Here is a 10,872-nt window from a genome sequence, read left to right as displayed (position 1 = left end):
ATGTGTCTTTAATATATATTTAAACTGGGAAAGTGGGTCTGAGCCCAGAACATTATCAGGAAGGATATTCCTGCGTTTAGGAGCCAAATGGGAAAACGCTCTCCCTCCTTTAGTGGACTTGGATACCCTAAGAGACTTTTGTGACCTTAAAGAACGTGATGGATTGTAAGACAAGATCATTTAAATCCAACTTGTAGCCAGTGTAAAGATGATAAAATTGGTGTTATATGATTATATTTTCTTGATCTAGTAATAACTCTGGCAGCTGCATTTTGGACTAATTGTAGCTTGTTTATTGAGGATGCAGGACAATGCATTACAGTAAGTCTAGAGGTCATGAATGCATGAACTAACTTTTCTGCATCAGAAACAGAAAGCATATTCCAGAGCTTAGCAATGTTTCTGAGGTGGAAAAAGGCCGTTTTTGTAACATACGAAATGTGATTTCCGAAAGACAAGTTGTTGTCTAATATAACTCCCAGGTCTTTAACTGTAAACGATGAAGTAACATCCTTCAAAATGCAAATTGTATTTTAAGAGATTCTGTGTAGCTACAGGTTTTTTGTCCAATGAGTAATACCTCAGTCTTATCTAAATTTAATTGAAGAAAATGACTGGTCATCCAATATTTTATATCTTTAGCACATTCAGTCAACTTGAATAATTTGGAGATTTCTTCTGGTCATATCATCGTCATAACAGTGGAGACTAATTCCATGTTTCCATGGTTAATAATATTACCAAGTGGCAGCATATAGGCCCATTGAAAATAGCTGAGGGCCTAACACAGACACTTGTGGCACTCCATAATTACGGACTTTAACTTGGATAATTCACAGATAAACAAAATGGTAATGGTCTGAAAGGTAGGATCTAAACCACCTTAATGCCTGTCCCTGAATACCATAATTTTGTTGTAGATCAAAGAGTATGTCATGATCTATAGTGTCAAACGCAGCACTGAGCTCAAGTAAAACTAGTATTGCGATACATTCATGGCCGGAACAGCTATAGAAGTAAGTTTTGAATCTGTAATTTTAACAAGCGCAGTTTCTGTGCTATAATGGGGTCTGAGCCTGGACTAATATTTCACATAGATATCATTTTTTATTTTATTTTCTTTGCAGGAAGGCAAACGGAAGTTGCAATCGTCTTTTCTTCCCTATTCGAACGGCTTCTCGAAGAAAAGAGATGTCGGTGAAAGTGGGAGGTGAATTAAAGATATAAAATACTGCAATATTTAATTAAAAACAAGAATTGTTAATTTTTATTTTATGGTGACTTTAATAATTCAACACTCTGTCATTGTGATAGGAAACCAACGATTGTGATTTACATCTTTACAAATTGTGAGTTTAATAATTTGTCCTATCAAGAAATATATTATGAGGAAATGTTCTAATATTTTACTACCTCTCGAGCCGTTTCCAGGACTACCGGGGCTAGCTGACCCGGGTCACGTGACAGCGCGGGGTTTTGTTGCTGTCAGAGATTTGTAAAGTGAAGAGCCGCGAGAGACAGAGCCGTCTGGAGCGCGCGCACTAAAAGATGGAGCAGGAGCTGTCGGCGACCGGAGAGCGGGTTTTCGCCGCGGAATCCATCATGAAAAGCCGCGTTAGGAAAGTAAGTAAGAAATAAATTGGTTTAGGGTGGCTGGGGGTGTTTTTTACGACGTAAAGTACACATAGTGGGGTCGTCTTTCGTTTGTCTCGCGATGCGGAGCTTCAAGGCGCCTGCAATGACAAGAGGGGGGAGGCCTACTTGCTGATGTTTCCCCGTTTAGAGACCCAGTGCGTTTATTTACATTGTCAGATTGGAAATAACAAGTCAAATGTGGGTCATTTGGATATGCAACTTGAGTTCATGTTGTAAAATTGGTTTGTGCTGTGCTGGGAACTCAACAGCCCGCTAAAAGAGCAGCAGGGGGAGGCTAAAAAGGGACAAAGTGTCTGGCATAAGTCCACGACAAAATCAATGCATGCTGGCTGACCCAAGATTCAAAGATCTCAACAATGCAGGAGGATCGAGTAGTTTAAATACTGCACGGTGTCATGCCACATGGTTTAAAGTGTTGGTTGTGCTTGTATTAGGTTATATTTAGATAAACACACTTTACTGACCCCCAAAAATCAAATAAATGGGCATGAGTTTGAAATAATAGAGCATGGATTGCTCATGCATTCATTAGAATTAAATAAAGAGGATTTTCCGTTGTCTTTCTCTTTGCAGGGTCGAATCGAGTACCTGGTGAAATGGAAAGGTTGGGCTCTAAAGTAAGTGTGTAAAATATATAAATACTGCAATAGAGTTGCAATGCAAACTGTTTTTTAACCTTTTCTGTTGTTTGGATGGAAAGGGACTTTCTTTTATTGGTTTCACTTTGAGGCTTTTTTGCACAAGTCGTGTGTAACAGCTGCAACTCTATAAAGAAAATAAAGGGTTTTGTATGTTACGGCTTCGAATTTATTTAATAACTGGTATAATTATAAACGGTTATGGGAATTACTTTCAAATCTAATTTACATGAGGAGCCTTACATTTACATTTTAATGGTAAGTAAACTATAACAAAGTGACCCAAACTTCAAACAGTTTGTGAAATAATTCTGATTTAATGAAAAGAAACTGTATGTGTGCCTGTTACTACATTACACTTTTACATGCATTGGGAAATAGGCCTAATCATTGCAGAAGTGTCATTTGGGTAGCTTAAAAAGGTCAAGTAGTGTTCTGACATGATATACTACATCTAAAACTATTTTAAGTGAAAAAAAGTATTAGTTTTTATTATAATGCATGCATTATTGATGAACTGATATAAATTAAGAGCTATATATACATATATTAAAAATATATTTATTTATAAAAAAATGTTTTATTCATTTGTCACACCACAGCACTATTTAAAGGGTCTGTAACAAGAAAAAAACCTATATAAATATAATAGGCTAGATGCAACAATGTATCTGCAATATACCGGCCAATCTACCGGTGTACCGGCCGACCAGGATTATATCGTGTCAATCAAAGGGGGGCGAAAAAAGTTGTTCAGACTGCAACCCATACTGTGTGAGAAGAAAATCTTGTGTTGAATTTAAGGCAAGTTAACGCTAGAATAACGTGTTAACAGTTTAAAAATAGCTACATTAAAGCCGGCTCTATTTGACCCTATAAATTACGCATTGTTCATGCCAGGGTTGCCAGGTCTGCAGTTTTTCCCTACACCAAACATCATCTGTAGCTCACCCCCATCAAATAATCACAAAGAGCTTTGTTACTTTTGATAAGAAACAAAGTCTTAGCTTTTAAATTCTGTCCATATTATTTCAAAATTCAAACAATAAATGGCGTTTTGACGAGCTTAAATGTGACGTGAAATATCACACGAAAAAGCATGCATGAACATCAGAAGGTATGTTAAAAAAGAAAAAGTACAACTTACCGAAATTTATCATGTTAATGTAATCACTAAATCAGAATTTCAACAGCGGAAAGACGTTAAAAAAACAGCTTGTGAACAATATGTCACTTAACGTTGCACTTAGTAGGGCTGGGCCAAAAAAAAATTACATTTTCGATTATTTAAAATGTGGTCGATTCAAATTCAAATTTTTTTGTGAATCACACAAAAGTCAGTATTAGTTTTCGAATCAGGAATCGAAATCGAATTTAGAATCGAAATCTAATTGAGAATCGAAATCCAATCGAATTGAGAGCTTGAAAATCAAAATCTAATCGAATTGGAACATCTGAATCAATACCCAGCCCTAGCACTTCCCTCAAAAAAGTTATCCAATGTTCACAGAGTGTTAGTTAGCTATAAAAACAGGAGTGTATTATTAAATTAAAAAGAGGAGCTTATTTACTGTTAATTATACATGTATGCTTAATTACATTTGTCATGAAGACAATTGTTTATGAAAACTACCGTATGTGCATCCGAGTTGCATACAAACATTTTCAGTTTTTATTTGAGTGTGATTATTATATCTAAAAATAAATACCAGTTAAATATAAAAGCTCTGTTGTTAATTATCACCTCTAATATTATAGTAATGTTGCAAAAGAGAGGATTCCATTTATATTTTGCAGCATTATTTGGGAGAGATTTTTTTCCTTAGGAAAATCAAACTATCGGCAGATATCATTCTGAATAATCGGCTATCGGTTTCGGCAGAGCAATGTAGTATCGTTTTTTTACTGAAATCTTGATGGGGAAATCTTGGACCTTTAAACCTTGTACCCATTACCATTTCAAATGTTTTGCAATATAGACACAGCACATGGGAACCAGAGGAGAACATCCTGGATGATCGTCTCATCGCGGCCTTTGAGCAAAAGTGAGTGTCACTTAAAGACTTGCCTTTACCTCTTAAAACCTAAATTCTAAAATGAATTAAAGTTAGAAAAATTTAAAGAACCAAAATATTTATTCTATATGTAGTGTGTACATATGTCCCATCAGTTCTTATTTTCAATGTAAGAGCCAGGTAAAGATTGTTTACATTCATTCTTTTTCTTTTCTTGATTTATTTTTGAAGCTTTCTGCTGCCAGTCAGTCTGGAAACTAGCCTCTATGACGAATTTTTTAAACAAAGAAGATTTGTATTACACTTCAAAGGCTTTCATTTTGATTGTTATGGTTTAGGCTTGACACTAAAGTGATGTCATATTTTCCTTGGCTTAAATGGTGCTGTCCTACATTTCATAGGGAGCGGGAGCAGGAACTTCACGGCCCAAAGAAACGTGGACCTAAACCAAAAAACTTTGTACTAAAGGTTTGAGTTTTCTTAAAATCTTCTTTAAAATATATGCTTTTTTATTTTAAATGTTTTTATACAAGTTTATGCCTTGAGTGTTTCAAAACGTACAACTTCCTGTTTGATACTTTCGTACTTCTCGATCATATTTGCTTTTTGCCTGTCTAGGCACGGGCACAGGCGGGTGATAGACCTCGAAGCTCAAATCCCAGACGCACTCCACCTCGCACCACTGCAAAGCCTCCCACCTCTTCCTCTTCTGCAAGTTCGGCTGCTCCTCAGCCTTCACCATCCTCTTCCTACTCTACCGCTCCAACCCCCAGAGTGCACTCTCTCGCTGCTGCTCATAAACTGAAGAAAGACATCCATCGTTGTCATAGAATGTCTCGGCGACCTTTACCACGACCCGACCCTCTGGCCGACCCAACAGGATCCACATCTTCACCCCGTCCTCCCATCTCTCCATTCTCCGAAACTGTCCGCATACTCAACCGTAGGGTCAAACCTCGGGAGGTGAAGCGGGGACGCATAATCTTGAACCTGAAGGTCATTGACAAAGCTGAAAATGGTGGAGTTGCCAGTAGAAGGTCAGCGCAGTCGTACACGGGGCGGGCGAAAGTCCCATCCAGGAATCGCATCATTGGGAAAAAGCATGGGGACATGCCTTATAGGCCATTCCAGCATCCTATGAAGATGTTGGGCTTCCCAATGTATGGCCAGCCATTTGGGCTTCACCCCTGTGTGCCAATGTCCTCCATGGCCAACGAAGGGTCCAATACTGGAGCCAATCAAAGAGGTGGAAGCACCTGCAGTTGCCATTCCTCTGCAACTGCGCAGAAGTTTCAGTACCAGCCTCCACCTTCTCCATCCAGCTCCAGTGGGTCTAATGGCAGCTCCCCTTTCCCTTCATCTCAGAAACAACTGACCCAACCTGAAGCTCCAACTTCAACTAAATTGGGCTCCCCAGCCTCATCACGTTCCCGAGATGCCTCCAAACCTCACCCAAAGTCCAGCCTGGTGCCATTCCTCCCTTCCTCACCCTCCTATTCGTCCTCCCCATCATCCTCTCTTGAAGACGAAGACCAGGGCTCTCCAAATCTCACCACTTCTCGGGGCCGAAAACGGAAACTTCGACATCGAACCCAGCCGGGTCAAGCCTCGGTCAGCCAGGTTAGTGACTGCAATACTGCTCCACTTCATGAGGAAAACAGGGTGCCAAAAGAGGGGGACCCTGATTGGCACCCTGAAATGGCACCCAGCTGTGCCAATGTAGTCGTGACTGACGTCACCACAAACCTTCTCACAGTCACCATCAAGGAATTCTGCCATTCTGGAGCGGGTTCTGAACCCTCCTCCCCTTGCCAGGCTGACAACCCACCCACTCCCACCACAGCTGCCTCTTGAAAGTCCCCCCTAAATGCCCTTGGCCAAAAATATCTGCCCACTTAACCCCATGAGAACTTGCCATAATGATATTAACGCACCCTAAAATAGTTGCCGTAATTGAAATTAAAATGTATTTTTAGTGAAATTAAGAAGTTAAAAAATATTGATATTATACTTAAAGGCAGGGTTGCTTCCCTTGACCTATACTTTTTAAACAGCATGTTATGATGGTTTTGTAGTACTTCATGCCTTTCTTCCCCCTCTTTTTTTTCCCCAGTGATCCTGTCTTTCCACAGCCTTTTTGCCCAGTAATTGCACCTTGTCTTGTCACCACCAGTGCTGTAGAGACCTCCATTCCCATATCTCCAGGCCTAAAGTTCAGAATCCACCCAAGAAATGTTGATCTCAACAGCTTTCTTGGACTCAAGACTTTTTTATCTTTTGAGGTGCATTGTTATCAGGATACCGACCACAAGGTGCTTGACTCCTGCTTTGGAAGTTCAGCCAGTGTGGGTGAAGATCGTGTATCCGCACACGCACTAGTTAGATAACACTTATTGTGGCAATATGCCCATTTAGGCATCCAACCCATGCATTGATCTCCCCAACTGTCTCCTTTGCTAACGAAGAACCATTGCTCATGAAGAACCCATGTCATTATTGCTCTCACTAGATCACCTGGGCGTAGACGTGACTGTATTCATATGCACCAAGCTGCGAAATCATGAGGACAATTAAGTTATTTCCTTCCACTTGAAAGCTTTGATCCAGATGTCTGCCGAGACTCAAAACTGACTCAAGTGTGAATGCTGAGGACTGCATCTAATGTGTGGTACTGTATGCTAAACCTTCCACACACTCAACAACCAACTTTCCTTAATTGGAGAAGTTCCTTCTCATATTTGCCTTCATGTAATAGTTACTGTATTTTTTGGGGGTTGGTAACCAGAGGTAACTTCTCTCAGAACTTGATTGAAGGAGTTCAAATACCATTTTAGAGACTTTAGAGTAAGTGGGTCTCAAACCTACCAAATATAACAGATTGCCTTGGTTGATGAAACCCTCTTTCGCACTCTAAAACGATACAGTCCGGGGCTATGTTTGTGGGCGAGTGTTATGCTGGCGAGCTTGTCTGCAGGTCCGAACAGGTGCTAGAATTGCCAATACAGACCTGGGATAAAGCTAGCTTGTTTAGTTGGTAGGTGCTTTGGGTGTGTCTGTATTGATATTGGTATTGGTCCAATCATATCAATCTAGATATCTATCTAGTTTTGAAAACGGTCACTGTGCATCGATAGCAGATACATAGATATACGTACATAAATTCCCCATTAGCGGCTTTTTCTATGGGCCGCTATACTTAAGCTGTCCGCCATATTGAAATGGTCAAAGCCGGTCCGTGAACATTGGAGAGCACGATAACTGAGCATCTGCAACCAAAGTTATAAACATGTATGAATATCTGTATCTGCCATAGACTTCAGCAGAGGATTTTGCTTAACTAACACATTACAAGAAGGCGGCGTCAGCTAACAAAACATTGAAAAGTTACCATAGTAAAAACCTGTAACCTGAATTAATGCATAAAAACACAACCAGCCCATTCTCACCTGTGGAAGGTTCTTGCAACTAGAAGCAGCACAATGTTGTGGCATCATTGATTCTTACTGTGAGTAACGACACACCGACCGTTACACGATGACAGGCGCGCCGGCTCTGGAGCGGTCGAATGTTGCATCTATGTATATATATATATATCTATGAGCAGAGACACCGCTCATGTCTATTCCACTTTTACATGAGTTGTAGAGTGCAGTTACAAAGGTTAAAGGAATAGTTCATCCAAAAAAATTACATTCTGTCATCATTTACTCACCATCATGTTGTTCCAAACTCGAATCCAGAATGTTGATGCTGTTTTCCATACAAAGAAAGTGGATGGGGAACAGCAGCTGTACAACTCCAAAATGAACAAATGACTCATGCGCTGTATTCCATCCGATAGTTTTGTGTGAAGAATGGACTAAAATGTAAGTGATTCCTTAAAAATCTGTTTTAGAAAAGTTTGCTTGACAGCCGTGGTCCCCATTCACTTTCATTATAAGGAATAAAGAGCAGCTTAGACATTCTGCTGAATACCTTCTTTTATGTTTCACTGAAGAAAGGTTTGAAAATACAAGAAAGTAAGTAAATGATGAACATTTTTGAGGGGAATTAATTTTATATTTTAAACTTTAATGAAAGCTAAATGGTTTAGTTGCGTTATGGTGTGTAACTTTATTTTAAAATTTATTTAAAAATTGTGGGAAGCTTTTCACAGGCTTTTTTGGGGGGCAATCCAGCAAGCAATATTAGAATCAGGCCTAAAGAAACAGGTTAACACACAGTTTATGGCAGCTAACTTGGTTGTTCTGAAGGATGATAAATTGTCACTCTTCCGGAGGACAAAGGCAAACCTCATTATACGTTTTAATTATAGAACACAATTAAGTTCCACTTGTAGACATATAGCCATCCTCTAATGGAGCACTTTTACTCTATCACTGTGCCTTTAGGGAGAAATGAACCTTAGAAAAATATGGCTTTTTAAAATAGTTTTTCCCAAAATTATTTACAAATATAAACAATTTTTATTATTTTTAGAATGTGAGTGTGTGTTTATATATGAACTTTTTAAAATCTTTAAACTGCTTTGGTTTACCGGCTTCCAAACATTAATGTGAACTCTTATTTTCTTTTTCAAAGTCCTTTTATTTTTGTTTATCAGTCATCAAACATTTATCCCAGGTCTGAAATAATTCATGTTGTTAACTTATCCCTGGTGCTGCCCCACGATGGGCGCCACGTTTGGTTCATATGTACAGTAATATATCTAATATCCAAGCATGTGTTGCGTTTAGCTGCTCTGTTCGACCCCATAATGTTGTTCCCTTTACAAGGTGTTCCACAAACAGCCAAGCCTTGGTTTACCTTTATATCCTTAATGTTAGAAAATAGATGTTGCTATGGTGTGAAACAATGCAAGATGGTTTCTCCTAAAGAGGTAGCTTAGCACTATGATAATATGTGGCCTACATTTCATGCAATAGGGCTTGTGTTTTCTGGGATGTAGCCACCAGGGACCATCACGACACAGACAAGAGATTATGTTTAAAAAGGTAAGGATGAAGGTATACTGGAGGTTACATCCTCAAATATCAGTGTCTGGTGTGTTTTTTTGTTTTGTTTTAAGAATTGTTTATTATTAATAATAATTGTCTGTGCTGTAGAAGTGAATGATATGTCCTGCCTTTATTTTATAGCCATTGTTGTTAAATTTTACTAGTCTAATTTGGGTTTGAGAGAGTATAGAACCCAAAACAGAATTATGTGTGATTTCTATGAGTCATCTCTTTGGTGATGTGTAAGGTTAATGCCATTGATGAGGCTGATTATGATAATGAACTTGTTGTTATGACATTGTAATGTTACGGATGCATGATTTGAGAACCCTAATTGTACAGGTCATTTAAATGTCATACTGTTGTTGTTGCTTTGCGTGTTTCTTGAAAGAGGCTTTTAATAAAATCACTTTAAAGACACTCGTTTTTGCCAACCACTTAATTATATTGTTCAGTTTGTTAAAATGACTTAACGTTGAAGGAAGTTTCATTGATTCTGAATTGTTTTGTTTTTCATCCCAAATGAAGTTTTCCTAAAGGCCATGAAAGCAACATGTTTTAAACCACTAGTCTAGTTCTCGCGAGATTTTCCGTCTGCACTTCATGCTATGAATAGCTGAGAGTTTCTGGATTCATTACATGACTTTATTTCTAGAAGTTTCTATAGAAATGCCATAATCATTATATGATTCTTAATGGGAGCACAAAGTTCGATTTCTGAATGACCACAGAAACTCTAAAATTATTCATCATTTTGGAGAGGCATGAAAAACGATATTCTTGCGCCTCCTGCAGGACCTGGATATATAACGACTATACATAGATAGACATACACATGACGATATAAACGGTCTATACAGTATATAGGCTTAGATAGATAGACAGACAGACACAACGATATAATCTGTCTATATATATAGGCCAGATAGATAGACATAACGAAATAAGCTATATATATATATATATATATATATATATATATATATATATATATATATATATGTACAAAATACTGTATATAGGCCTATAAATAGACAGCTATAGATCAATATAAAATGTCTAGATAGATTCAGTCAGTCAGCATTCCACACAGTAGATAAACAGACAAGACAGATTTTTTTATTTTAATAAAAAGAAGAGCATGTTGCAAATAGTACACTATTTAAGACAATACAACAAAAATAACAGAGTTGCACACAAGGGGATTAATGTACATACATACAGACATTTACAAAATTTCAGAGTTTTAACTGATTTTTGCTTCATAGAAAAACGAATTGAGTCAATATAAAGCTCCATTTCTTTCTTAAATTATCTAAAACAGGGCTCTTTTTTTACAGGAAAATTTACATTTGTGAACATGGAATTTCGCCATAAAAGAATAAAATGTATTATATAAACCTGACTGTGCTTGACTCTATAATTGTCCAAACGACCAAATAATAGATGTTTCCAAAACAACACAAATTGGTCAGCAATGTTCTCTATGATAAAATCACAAACATTTCCCCAAATCTTACAAATGGACAGTGCCAAAATAAATGAACCAGTTTCAGGGCAACTGTC

General features: G+C 38.1%; 1 protein-coding gene across 2 annotated transcripts; it reads left to right on the top strand.

The window, feature by feature from the left end:
* The first annotated feature begins 1,314 nt into the window (after positions 1-1,314).
* Positions 1,315-9,726, top strand: cbx6a (chromobox homolog 6a). Of its 2 annotated transcripts, XM_077226870.1 has the most exons (6): positions 1,327-1,623; positions 2,230-2,273; positions 4,274-4,339; positions 4,711-4,777; positions 4,928-5,929; positions 6,423-9,726. In XM_077226870.1, exons 1-6 carry the CDS (start codon positions 1,549-1,551, stop codon positions 6,423-6,425), a joined length of 1,257 nt encoding a protein of 418 aa, XP_077082985.1. In that variant the 5' UTR covers positions 1,327-1,548; the 3' UTR covers positions 6,426-9,726. The 2 variants fall into 2 exon arrangements, with proteins under 2 accessions (XP_077082984.1, XP_077082985.1); XM_077226869.1 differs by having other exon boundaries at positions 1,315-1,623; positions 4,928-9,726.
* Positions 9,727-10,872: the final 1,146 nt, after the last annotated feature.

Source organism: Siphateles boraxobius, unplaced genomic scaffold, assembly GCF_051911475.1.
Source record: "Siphateles boraxobius isolate OS27281-9 unplaced genomic scaffold, OSU_SipBor_1 13, whole genome shotgun sequence".
Taxonomy (NCBI): Eukaryota; Metazoa; Chordata; class Actinopteri; order Cypriniformes; family Leuciscidae; genus Siphateles; species Siphateles boraxobius.
This window is presented reverse-complemented; position numbering and strand designations above follow the sequence as displayed.